At 30.4% G+C, this 14,287-nt stretch overlaps 2 protein-coding genes across 2 annotated transcripts; both read left to right on the top strand.

Annotated features, from left to right (window-relative positions):
• Positions 1–1,608: 1,608 nt before the first annotated feature.
• LOC102669455 (zinc finger protein 7) lies at positions 1,609–2,124 on the top strand. The gene has a single exon (XM_006575727.2). It carries the CDS (start codon positions 1,609–1,611, stop codon positions 2,122–2,124), a length of 516 nt encoding a protein of 171 aa, XP_006575790.2.
• An 8,367-nt stretch (positions 2,125–10,491) lies between these two features.
• Positions 10,492–10,971, top strand: LOC102669330 (zinc finger protein JAGGED). The gene has a single exon (XM_006575726.1). The coding sequence runs from the start codon at positions 10,492–10,494 to the stop codon at positions 10,969–10,971; it is 480 nt and encodes a 159-aa protein (XP_006575789.1).
• The last annotated feature ends 3,316 nt before the right edge of the window (positions 10,972–14,287 follow it).

The following is a 14,287-nucleotide window of genomic DNA, read 5'->3' as shown; positions in this document are numbered from 1 at the left end:
AATGCACAAGTTAATTTTAATTTGGAGACATTAATTTATCTTCTTAATTTTTTCTCTTATAAATAATTATGATTTTTAATCTAAATTGGACCTAAATATTAATTAAACAAGCTTCACCCATAATTGAGGCGCCATGGGCTTACTAAATGTGGGAGACCATCACCTCCTTTATCTTTATGACGTTACCCAACTTTTTTTAGAAAAAAAAAAAAAGAAAAGTGAATTTCATAAAAAAACTCAAGCTGTACCTTGGAATAAGGAATGCTAACAGCCAGCCAGAAATCTGATATAGATCTCGTCCAAGATCAGCAAATAAAAACGTATACGAGCCTCTCCAAACCATGCAACAAAAGTGGCAACTTAAAACAGAACAAAACTCACTATAAATACAAAGACCAGATTTAGGCTCCCTTCAGGAGAGTCTACCTTGTAACCTTTGACATGAAATTTGTCAACAAAATGAGATAATAAAATATTTCTCTTTTATTTTTAGAAATATTTCTATGATATTTGTATATGAATTGAAAAAGATAAATAAGTGGGAGATAAAAATAATTATATATAATATAATATAATATAATATAATATATGAACTTTTTGATATTTAAATAAGAAAAATATTCCATAAACACCTCAATTCGAAGAGAGAAAGAAATAGAAAAAAAAAGATAAATATAATAAGTGATATATATTGTTTGGGTACGTACCAGAAAAGAATATTACTTTTTTTACAAACGAAATTTTCTTAAGAAAGATATTACAATGGTACTATAACCTACTTGCAAAAGTCTTACAAAACCCATCTTAAAGGGATAAAAAGCATTACATAACAGGATCAGTATACCCTATTCACCAAAAGAAAGGATCAACATACCCATAGAAAAAAGAACATTGATGATTACTATATATCCATCTAGGCCCTTAAATCAAGTTCACGATATCTACCCTTTATCAAGTCAAAAAATCATTGAAATCAAAAGCTAGCTTGAAACACAATATTAATATAATCAAAAGTAGATCACACCACAGTGTATCAAATAAGTGATGATCATGACAAACAGTTCACATGTTTTTCCATTAGAAAAGAGAGTTTAGACCGAACATAACAAGCACAGATATCATACATTAATTACTCTTTAAACATTTCTCTATAGATAATGAAATCAATATACTATATATTAAACTCTCCCTCCTCATTAATCCTTGTCCTTTTTGATGAAACTTGAAAAACCTTTTGTATTTTTTACGAATATACGTATATATCTCAGATTGTATATTTTCTACTAGCAATATATGCCATAATGATAACAACAAAGACAGCTTTTAGACTTCTAGGTTTTTTCAGTAATTAAAGTCTTTTGTGACATGGGATTTAGGTCGACGTCGACCTGTCCGACATTTGAACAATGGACAAGCATGAAACCACTTCGTGTGTCACCATACCCTGAGATATTGTTGCAACTTGCAACTTCCACAGTCGGAGATTATCCAACTTTTTGTGTGGTTGAAGACAAATGCTTTTACCAGTCATCACTTTTTTCTCTCTTTATATGCACTACAAGAGAATTGAACACATATTCCCGATGTCATATACACATAGTACCGAGTATGAACTCACCCTCAGAGAACAAACCTTCCTCTTCTTCTTCTTCTTATTCTCCGAATTTGGTGTTGAAGCTATTCGGTTTCCCTATGACGGCTACGAGCAGTGACGAGGATCATGGTAAGAAAATCGAGTGTCCATTTTGTGATCGCAAATTTCAGAATATGCAAGCGTTGGGGGGACACCAAAATGCACACAGGAGAGAAAGACAAATGGCAAGGTTGGCTCAATTTGAGTATATGCGTCTACATCAAAGAAACCAAATATTCCAATCGGCTACACCTTTTGTGGTTGCTCATGGAGCATCAGCAAGCTCTGTTTTTGGCGTTGCAACTCGGATCTGGACAGCACAGCCACCACCTGAGTCATCACTAAGGCTACCTTTGGTGGAGCCACCAGCTGGTACGCGCCACCACCGTAACGTTCCCCCAGTTGTACAAGTACCAGTAGTAGGGGTTGATGATAATATCGATCTAGAACTGAGACTAGGTATTTATTCTAATAAGGAATCTGGGATGTGAGATGTAAATTTAGGGCCTGACTGTTTTAGTAAAGGTGCAAATTAATTGAGTAGGAAAGGGGATGTGTAATGATTTTAATTTTAATTTCTCTCCATGGTATTTTAATTTTAATTTAGGGTTTGGCTGTTTTAGTAAAGGTTCAAATTAATAATATTGGATAGGGGAGGGAACTTGTAATGATTTTAATTTATATTTCTCTCCATGGTCTATGGTTGTAGGGCATCTTGAAAATAAAAGTAAAGTGCACGTATCTTTGTATCAGCTCAATCATCCTTGTTTTTTTTGTGTGTTAACCGTGATGTTATACAAGAACACAAGTAGAACTTTTCAAATTTATATTCAATCATCTTGAATAAGCATTGAGATGTTTACATGTACATAAGTAGGTAAGAGGTGTTAAATAATGTTAAATTGTGTCTTTTGTTATTTTTAAATATGAGATTAAGTTAGGTTTGAAATTCAAATTTTAGGATAATATCAGAATTGATGATTGTGTAACTTGGTGATTAGTCAAACAATTATTAAAACTTGATGAAACTGAAGGTGAATCATTATGAAATCATTGTAATATTTGTCGAAAATTTTCTTGATAATGTGAAAGCTTAGAGGGGTGTTCTTAATCACAATACAAGTATAAAAGTGTTACCATTGAGAAAACAAATCTCTAAAACAAACTTGAGAAACCTTTTATAACAAGTTTTCTAGGCAAAGCCTAAGTTTTCTGAACAAACTTGATAAATCTTTTACAATTTTTTTTAGACAAACTTAAGAAAATCTTCTCTAATTATGATCCTCATCTCACTTAGGGTGCAGTGCCTCCTCTACTGGCCAACATCCTAGATATTTGAAATTACAAATTTGAATTATTCTCACAAAATAAATTCATTTGTTTTTGTTTAATTTCTTGCTGGAGAAAAGTACGTCCAGTGCATGCAGTAGGCAAAGAGATGTAATATTTGAGAGAGGCACTGAATAAGATCCAATTTCAAGCCAACCATAAGCCTTGGCCAGATAGAGTGAGTGAGCTGTGAGCTGATCCCTGCATATATAATAAAAAAGTGACATATATATATATATATATATATATATATATCATTTGTGGAATTTCAAGTTACCTATCTATCCAAATTATAATATTTTGAACTTCTTAAGTATTGAAATACAACATAAATCTTTTCCTCCAAAAACTTTGGTTCAAATTTTCACGGCTCCCTGGAGCCTTCATCACAACAGAAGCCTGCAAACATGAAGAGTAATGAACTGTCAGAAAAGAGACATCTTCAGATTCAGTCCTGATATTCTGCAGTTGTTTAAGTTTTAGTCAATATGCTAATGTTGTTATGCTTGTCTATTTTATATTATACTAGTTTGAGAAAGTTTCTAGTCACTTATATATAGAGCAGATATTATGATTAAGTTCTAAGGAGATTTCTAAAGAATTAGAGTAATGATATATATTGACACTTGTACAGGATATACACTTGATTGACATTCTTTATTTTTATTTATCAGTCTCTTCTTGCTGCATTATATCATTATATCTATTCTTCTTTTTCTTTTATCTTTATAGAAACACATATTTATCAGTCTCTTCTTGTCCATGCATAGTTTTCCAATTTTTTTTATATCTTATTTGAATGGGCTACGTACAAAGAGAAAGCATAATAGAATAATTTATTTTTAATCTGTTTCAGTAACTAAGTTAATTATCACGGAATATGCTAAATAAATAAGTATTTAATTAAATTATTTATCTAAATCAGCCTTAAAATTACTTGGTTGCATTGTTAGCATTTCCAGGAGAATCTATCATACAAATATTTTATTTGGGATGTGTCTTCACTTTATGAGTTTCACACTTTCACTCATTCACTTAATTGATAAACTTGATCACATACAATTATGCTTGGAGAAACAAGTTGTGGATTCGCACACCGTTGAGAAATAATATATAGAATCCATCTACTAGATGACTCAGCATCATTCTCAGAACAAAGCTAGTGTAACACGATTTCCTATATTTATAGTACAACACAGAACCATGGAAACAAACCCAAGGTACGCAACGTTTAGGAGGACCCAACCAAAGCCAACTAAGATGGTGACACCAGTGTTAGAGTTGTTGTGTGACTTAAGTCCTTTTTATATCATCATTTAGGATCTGCACTTATTCCTTTTGGCTGTGAGGGCAATATGAAATGGTACTTAACCGTTTCTTCCACAGACAAGTGGTCCAATCCTTGAAGATGACCTCTGTGCATTGCTCCAATGTCCCTTGATCAGGAAGGTGTGGACCGGTGTCCAAGTTCGAAAAGTTTTGTATTTTGCATGACAAAGGATTGTCAATCCTCCTCGAAAGGTGCATGTTTAGTTTGGTGGTGTGAAATCATGAAGAATTAAATCAAACTTAGTATGAATCAAACTTAGGATAAGTGTTTGTTATTAAAATGAAATAACTTTCAATCAAGAGTGGGGTTAAAGCAATGGGGGGTTGTTTTTTCTTAGCTCAAAATCAATTTTGAAGTTTTAGTTGTTATATTTTTCTGTCAATTATCTTCGCACTTGTACCCTCAAATTTGTATTGCACCTTATTATGTTTCTTTATACCTTTTAGTTTAGATACATTTGTTTTTAATGCTTATGCTAATGTAATACTTTTATTCTCCATTTCATCCAATTTTAATGTATTTATAAAGATTATAGGTTATATTTCAAAAGTAAAAGTTTTATATATATATATATATATATATATATATATATATATATATATATATATATATATATATATAATATTTAATAATTAACATAAAGTAAAAAGAATCATTGGCTTATTTATTTTAAATTTGTTAATACATATAAGGAGATATCAATTTACACTATAAGAATAAAAATAAAGAATAAAGTCTTTTTTGAGTAAAGAAAGAACATAATTTTTTTTATAAGACCTTCCCAGAAACAAGAAGAGTTATTTGAAAATATCAATGGATCCTTAGAGAGTCTAAATCAAAAAGGTATTAAAAAGAAATATAAAAGAATCACTATTCGAATTTCATTTTTATCTAATTTGAATATTAATATAGTAAATATAGGTATAATTCAATGGGTTAGGTCCATTTATCTTTTTTTAATTGCTCCCTTTTTAATAGTTTTAGACTATTTAATTTGAACTTCTTTCTTTATTATATTTTAATGAAATTCTAAAAAAATTACTTTCCATCATTAATATTTATCTTCTTAAAATTTAATAATTGTAATGAGTAAATAATTTTAATCTAATATAACCCTCGTGTATGATACGTATGTTCCTAATGAATATATATTTACGCATCAACCATAAGAAAATGTTAGGGATGAACTAACATTTTTTTTTCAAACACTAAAATTGAATCGGACCATATTTATAGGAACTTAAAATAATTTAAGCCTAAATTATATTTATCAAATTTTTATTTTTATATATTTCAAAATTCGAAAGTAGTATTATAATGATTTCAATGTATATCAATAATGTATTAAACAAATTTCTGATTAGTATTCATACATTCATACTTTTGCGTGTGAAGAACTTTCACTCCAATGATTTAATCTAAAGTTAATATGGTTTAAATTAAAAGTTAGTTAAGTATCTCATGACTACTTAATATATACCTCCACTCTCTATATAAACTTGCTTTATGTTTCTTCAATTTCTGTTTGGTAGAATTTAACGTGCCTTATGTCGTCTAATTTACAGGCTAAACTAATATTAATAAATCTTTTCTAGGGTAAAATAATAAATCTTAAAAAATCAATTTTTTTACAATAAGGAAAAATTGAGAGAAGTGTGTGATAAAATAGTGGAAGCGATGAAGAGATAAAAAGAAAAATAATGTTATATAAAATAGTATAAATAATAAAATTATAATAAACGATTAGTTTTATTTTTGGTACACATTGTGTTGAATGTACAGAAGAGGAAAGATTGAAATGTTTAAAAAAGCAGAATAATCATCAATAATTCTGTCTCACTCAATTGTACGACGATATCTCCTCAGATATTTGATCTGATATATATACCCAACATTATTGTTGTCATATTACTCACTTTCTCTGGGTTTAAGTGTCTGTAGAAATGGGGTTTGCTGGCAATTTTAACATCTTACAGGCGTCTTATCCAACAATATTTGAAGACTTTCCCATTCTACTTAATCACAATGTTTGTTAAAAAAAGTATTACTCACTTTCTCTAATCTACTATATAGGCGAATCATGCAAAATTGCAAATCATCTATGAGGGTCTCTTTTCTTTGTTGACTATCAAGTTTTTGCCGAAAAAGCTACGATAAGATTTTATTTCTTTTTAATGAAAACAAAAATAGCTTTGTCAATAAAAGACTTGTTAACCGGATACCTAGCTATTAAAATGATGTCCTAAAGGGAAGAGGTTAGCGAGATGATAATCCATATTTTAAACACTTTTTTTCTGAGTTATTTTTACTATAAAAAAAATCATATTATGTCAATTTGTATTTGAGAATTGTTTGGTGGAAACCAAACTCTTTCAACACCTAAACAGAAAAGAAAGAGAAGTATACATGTCGTAGGTAATACGATGTAATAATAAAAAAAGATTAAAAAAATAATAGATATCAAAATGTTTGATATATAAAGGTGTCTATATATCATCAAAGATAAAAGATGCACAAACCCCTTGTACTCCAATTAGTGAAAATAATTTAAAATTATTTCTGCACCAATTTTTTTCCCCCAAAATTTATTCGAAGGACTGATAACGACTTACCTATAATATTAGAGTACTCATGTCTTGCATGCTGCTTTACTTATTCAAGAAATTAGGCAATAATGACAAACCTTACAATTACATGACAACATAGCACCCAATTACCAAAAGGAGATAAACCCACCATCCCTACCACCTATACAATTAAACATAGATATATTTCTCCTTGTCAACGAAACATAAATTAATATCTCCGCCATGATCATTTTCCCAGTTCTAGTGATTTATATTAACCCTATAAATATTCTCTACTTTAATTTCCAAATCCACTTTTCCAACATGGAGTTTAGTGCTTTTAATATATTTTAACCCTAAACTACATTTTTTTTCTGAACAATTATCGTGAGAGTAGTGGTGAGACCCAATGAAGGCGCATAAGATAGAGGAGGGGAAGATATGACTGAACAAAATAATAAGACTGGTTTTTTTTTTAATATCAATTCTTTTGTTTACATTGATTAGACTGATTTAGTGAGTAGGATCCAAGCTCCGAAGACAAGTGTTTGCTTTACATTTGAGGAGCCTTTTCCAACACCGGATCCCAAGTTGATAAATTTGCCAGGTTTGCACCCACATATAGGAAGAATCCCGAATTTGAAGGGAGGTACAGCACTACTTTTACATTTAAGAATATTCGTTGTTGCAATTCTTATCTATATCTAACTCATCCTTATGTCAACTGTTAAGCTTTTTTGAAAATCTAATTACAATATATATTTTTTAAAGCTTGTAATGATTATAAAATTAAATTTGCTAAGAAGAAAATTAGTTAAGAAGTAAACACGACATTGAAGTAACTTGGGATGAGTATAAAATTTGTGAACAAACCACTTTGGCTAAGGAAATATTGTGCATGTTATGATTTATCATAGAAAAGCTCTCAAAGATGTTAGGTACACCTCAGGTTTTTATTATAAGAAATTAGTGAAATTGTATTTTATACTATCACTTATTTCTGATAATAAGAATAAAAAATAGTATAAATGTATACCGTAAGATATAGACATGAATGGACACCGCATTAATATCTTTTATCAAATAGATATCTATTTGATTATTTCAAAAATATTATTATTGTAAATTTTAGTAAAGTAACTAATAATAATAATTAGGAATTTCATATTTCTAAATTAATGTCTAATTCTACGTTAAAAGAATGGTTACTTATAACCATTCGATTAGTTTTAGTTCTATCAATTTTATATTCTATATGAATAAATGGATTGTTTATTTCAACAAAAACAAAAAAATGAAATTGAGAGGGGTTATGTATCCCTTGGTCAGTATTAGGTTGATTTTGAATTGGCCCAATACCTTACAATCATTTGGTAAATGATCGACCAGTGCTGCACATTGACATTCTCATTGTTAGGTAAGCAAATGCCGGATTTAAGATCAAGATGGTATATGAGGAGAAATGTCATGAATGATGGTATATGAATACTCGTATATTGATCAAACACTCCATTGATCAACACTATTTTTTTTATCTTTCTGTTTTTATTACATCATACCATTTATTATATTTACATGTATTTATCTTTGAATGTCATATAGATGTCATGTATCAAACTCTTTAAATAATGAAATTGATATATCAGTCCTCCCCTTCCCTTTTCAGCATTGAAACGAATATATATATATATAAATCTTGTATATTCTCAACTAGAAATGTATATACTATAATGATAAAAAAGGCTGTTTAAATAATCTCAACTAAAAATAAGATTAAACAATTTCATCTTATATTGTCCAATAAAATTGCAACAAGTGTATTAAAAGTTGGATTCACTTGTTTAGATTTTTTTAATAAACAAAATAAGTAATTATATTCCTTTCATTACTTTTTACTAATTTTAAATTATGTCTACTTTTTAAATTTGGGAATTTTTGTTTATGAAATTGAGAAGGATTGGAGAGTGTCCGATTCAACCCATCTGCACTATAGGATTGAAATTATTGATTGAGATTTATTCATATATCAAAACACACTGTTTCACTTAATGCCCTAAACCCTTAATTTTAATTTCAATTCCTTTTTCCTGTTGCCAAACCAATGGCAGCAAGAAGTTCCCCCCTTTCAACATTCATTTCTGGCGATTCATTACCACTGTTACCATATTCCATTATTGGTTTGTTGAATTCAATTATTATTCCCTGTGTATATAAGATCTTGTCTAGAACATCCATTTCTAAATAAATTAAAATGTTAAGTTGTAACTAACATCTAATCGTACAAGTTGGATCTAGCTAGAAACTAAATTCATAATAGAGCTAATACAAAATGTTGTTGTTTGATGAGAATTACAATAGACAAAGTCCCATATTACTTGGGATAGATTTGAGTCTTCTCATGTGTTTGGGATAACTAAAGATGTGTTTGATTTGCATTTTCATTTTTTATTTTCATTTCTTGTTTTTACTTTCTGAAAACTGTTTTTATTTTCAAAAGATTAAAATTCTGAAAACATGTTTGGTTTGACTTCTTGTTTTCTATTTTCATGAAATAAAAATACTGAAAATTTATCATATATTTGACTTATTGTCTTTTTGTATTTTTAGATTTGTTTAAAATTATATTCATTATCATCGTAATTTCATTTTAACCGAAATGAAATTTCTGTTCTCAACTGAAAATGAGAATTTATTGTTTTCATTTTCCAGTTATTTTCTATTTTTATTTTCACTGAAAATGTTTTCAGAAATCCAACCAAACACATTTTTATCACCGTTTTCTGTTTTCAGTGAAAATAAAAACAAAAAACAATTAAACCAAACACCCCTTAAGGAATTCCTATTGTTTCCTGAGAAACTTGCATTCGATACCTCAAATAAGTTCTTTAAAATAGAATCAAAACACGATTTAGGAAGCAATAGCTCATAATCCCCAGTGTTGTTTTCAACACAAAATAACTCACGAAAACTATACAAGAATGCCTTATTTTTTAAAATAAGAATCAGGATGTAATGATGACATATGACCATTTCTTAAAGCAAGAATGAGGTGAATTTTGAGATGGAAAACCTGCAAGAGAAATTTACTAATGCAGAATCAGCAGTTTTTTAACATTCAGCAGATATTCAACCCATCAATTGGAAAAAGATGTAAATAGTAAAAAAATAAGAAGAGTATATAATAAGTCAAAGATTTCTATATTAAAAAATCATAAAAAATGAGTCCAATTCATAATATAATTATTTTAATTTTATTGGGTCACGATAAGATTATTTATTAACTCCATTTCTACTTGAGATTACTAGTCAGACCAACAAAAAAAAAAAGACAGCTTTTAGACTTCTAGTTATAGTCTTGCGTGACCTGGAATTTAGGTTGATCTGTCCAACATTTGAACAATGGACAAGCATGAAATCACTTCGTGTCACCATACGTCGAGATATTGTTGCAACTTGCAACTTCCACAATCCACAGTCGGAGATTTTTCAAGTTTTGTGTGGTTGAAGACAAATGCTTTACGAGTACCAATCATCACTTTTTCCTCTCTTAATTTATATGCCATCATATATGCAGTACAAGAGAATTGAACACATATTCCTCATGTTAGAAATAGAAAAATATAGTACCAAATATGAGCTCATCCTCAGAGAAGAAACCTTCTTCTTCTTCTTCTTCTTCTTCTCCTTCAGTGTTGAAGGTATTTGGTTCCCCTTTGACGGCTATGAGAAGTGACGAGGCTCTCAGAGATGGCTGGGTTAAGAAAATCGAGTGTCCTTTCTGCCATCGCGAGTTTCAGAGTTTGCAAGCTCTAGGGGGACACCAAAATGCGCATAGGAGAGAAAGACAAATGGCTAGGTTTGCCCAATTTGAATATATGTGTCTGAATCAAAGCAACCAAATGTTCCAATCGGTTACACCTCTTGTGGTTGAGCATGGAGCAGCACCAACCTCTGTTTTCGGTGGTGCAACTCGGTTATGGACAGCACCTGAGTCATCACAGCTACCTGTGGCGGAGCCACCAGGTATGCTTATCCCTATTGTACAAGCACCAGTAGTAGGGGATGATGATAATATCGACCTAGAACTGAGACTAGGTAATTCTTCTAAGTAATCTGTTGGGATGTGAGATATAAATTTAGCTGTATTAGTAAAGATGCAAATTAATTAGATAGGAGGGAGATTTGTAATGATTTTAATTTAAGTTTCTTTCCATTGTCTTTTAATTTGAATTTAGGGTATGGCTGTTTTAGTAAAGGTGCAAATTAATTGGGTAGGAGAGGGGATTTGTAATGATTTTAATTTAAGTTTCTCTACATGGTATTTTAATCTGAACTTAGGGTTTGGCTATTTTAGTAAAGTTGTAAAGTTAATTATTAAAGAGGGGATTTGTAATGATTTTAATTTTAAATTTCTCTCCATGGTATTTGGTACTAGGGCATCTTGAAAATAAAATAAAGTGTGCATCTTTGTATCAATTCAATCGTCCTTAAATTTAGTGTGTTAGCTTTGATTTTAGACAACCACATGATGGGTAGAAGTTTTCAATTTTCTGACTTCTTTTTCCAATTTTACTGTTTTATGGAAGTTTAATTTGCGGTTAAATTAAAACACCTGAAGTCAATCCTAATAGGGTTGAGACAGATGAGAGATGTGCTCCTGAGTGTTTGAGAGAACAGCAGGCCATTAGAACTAATCAAATTCTGGTTTTAAATATTAAAATATGGCATATATTGAATGACGATAGACAGCATGAGGAGTTCTCTTGATTATCCCAGGCAATTCTCTAGCTAGTAAACCCGAAATATTATGTTAGATCTCAAACATCTTATCAATCCTCGAGCTGGTACTATCAAAGTGGCATATTCTTACTACCATGCGTATTGAAAATGATAGATCTGTAACACTAGTCTCCTTTCCAGAGAGACATTATAAGGATGAAATGGAATATGAATTAATCTAAATTTTCTCCAGAATGAGTTTTGAGATTATTAATTCTTACGATCACTGACGACTCTTTTCAATGGATTCGTCTGCTCCCCAGAATCTTGAAATTTCTTTCAATATATATATATATATATTTGTAAGTAAAGATAATTTGGTTTTAGAACTTCTTTTAATTTGAGTATACTTATTTCAAAAGAATATTATTGGTTACAATTGTTTGTTTTTTTGTTTAGATAGCCTTCTATTTTCTTTCTTATTTTAACCTTGTACAAGTTTTGGAATTTTATCTGCGGAGAAAGAGGATTATTTCTGTAAACTATCTATGTAGCAATACTGTCATTAATTTCATTTCCCCAGAAAGGGGAAAGAGAAATGAAGTGTTTGAAGCTCAAATTCATTTAGTGAATTCATTGGTCTTGTATAAATTAGTTTGGATAAATTAGACAAAGTATTTGTATGATAAGAAAATAAAATCAATTAATCAAAGATGTAAATTGAATCAATTAATTGCATAAGTTTTTTATGCTTAATTTCATTGCATAAGTTAAAATGAATTTATATATTTTAATTAACGAGAAGTTAGATAAAAAAATATTCCAAAAAATTTGAGGTATATAAATTCATTTTAACAAAAAATATTTAATTAGATTTACCTCTTTAACTCATTTTATTTTCATTTTCTATCAGTACTTGGTTAAAAAAATCATATAAATTGTCTATATTTGTAGTAATCTTATATGATTCATCTCAGAAAGTTGATTTTAAGTTAACTATTTTGAAAGTGCGACGTTATAAAATAAATTAAAAAATTATCAAGACTAGTTTGACCCAAAGTAGGACACTGTCAGCACTGCATAACACGGTGAAATGGTCTAGTGCACCATTTTGAAAATAGAAGAACTATTAACTTTAGAAGAAAATCAAGACCAAACCTGATTTTTATAAATCTTAAAACGCCAATTATGTCTTAGCCGTCACTCCTATAGATAACCTCAGTTTCACCAATCAAACCATATCACAGCATGCCATATAATTAGACCCATTTATTTTGATTTTTTACCTGAAAAATGCCATTTATGCAGTAAGTAAAGAGAAATGTAATATTGATTTTGAGGGAAGCACTGAACAAGATCCAAGCCAACCGTAAACCTATAGAGTGAGTGAGAGGATCCCTAAGTGGTAAAAAAAGTGGCCTATATCATTTGTGGGATTTCAAGTTACTTATCTAAACACATTATAATATTTTTGAACTTCCTAAGTATTGAAACACAACATAAATCTTTTGCTCCAAAAGTTTAGGTTAAAATTTTCACCACTGTTGCGAAAAACAATTAATTTAGTTTATTCTATTCTCCCCCCCCCCCCCCCCCCCCCCCCTCTCCCCGGGGCTTCATCCAAATTCACAACAGAAGCCTGCAAACATGATGAAAGACAAAGGCAATGAACTTTCAGAAAAGAGGCATCTATAGATTCGTCAATCCTGATATTCAGCAGTTGTTTTAGTTTAGTCAATGCTAATGTTGTTATGCTTGTCTATTTTATAGCTAGTCTGAAAAAGTTCCTAGCCACTTATGGGGATATTATTATGATTAAGGAGATTTCTAAAGATTTATTTGGATTTAGTTATGAAAATGACGTATGTCTTACATATACTCTTATCTTATTTTCAAAGGTTGCACAGAAAAGCATAATCTGTTTCAGTAAGTGAAGTTAATATCACGAAATACGCTAATCAAATAAATATTTTAAGTTATGTATCTAAACCAGCCGTAAAACTACTTGGTTGTCGCACTTCCAGGAGAATCAAACATACAGATATTTTATTTGGGATGCAACTTCACTTTATGAGTTTCACTTAATTGGTAAATTTGATCATACGTATAAATGTGATATGCATATCGCTGAGAAATCGTGGGAGTTATAAGGTGGTTTAATAATGCACAAGAGTTGGAGTGATAAAAAAATCATCCGTTCGAATTTCTCCATTAACATAATATATTAATTGTTAACCTTTCTCAATTAAAAAAAAAAAAAACACGCGGAGAAATAGTAGAATCTACAATAGATGACTCAGCATCTTTCCAGAGCAGGAAAAAAGCATGTGGAACACGATTATCTAGACATATAGTACACCAGAACCATGAAAAACAACTCAAGTTAGGCAACGTTTAGGAGGCCCCAACCAAAGCCTAACTAGGATGGTGACACTCAGTGTCCTAGAGTTGTTGTGAGTGACTTGTGTCCTCTTTATATCATCATTTGGGAGCTGCACCTGTATATTCCTTGGCTGTGAGGGCAATATGAAAGGGTACTTAACTGCTTCTTCCATAGACAAGTGGTTCAATCCTAGAATATCATCCTAAATGTTCCTAAATCAATCACTGGAAGGTGTGGACTGGTGACAGAGGGAATAGGAAGTCATCACGGTTGGCTAGACTAAGAGTACAAAAAGTAAAGTCAATACTTCTTTTGGGAAAGATGAT

Source organism: Glycine max, chromosome 2 (genome assembly GCF_000004515.6).
Source record: "Glycine max cultivar Williams 82 chromosome 2, Glycine_max_v4.0, whole genome shotgun sequence".
Classification (NCBI taxonomy): domain Eukaryota; kingdom Viridiplantae; phylum Streptophyta; class Magnoliopsida; order Fabales; family Fabaceae; genus Glycine; species Glycine max.
Note: the sequence above shows the minus strand (reverse complement) of the source record. Positions and strands in the feature narration are given on the sequence as shown.

Bases quoted from the DNA above. Each gene is read 5' to 3' on its own strand.
- LOC102669455 (XM_006575727.2), top strand. From the start codon at position 1,609: ATGAACTCACCCTCAGAGAACAAACCTTCCTCTTCTTCTTCTTCTTAT.
- LOC102669330 (XM_006575726.1), top strand. From the start codon at position 10,492: ATGAGCTCATCCTCAGAGAAGAAACCTTCTTCTTCTTCTTCTTCTTCT.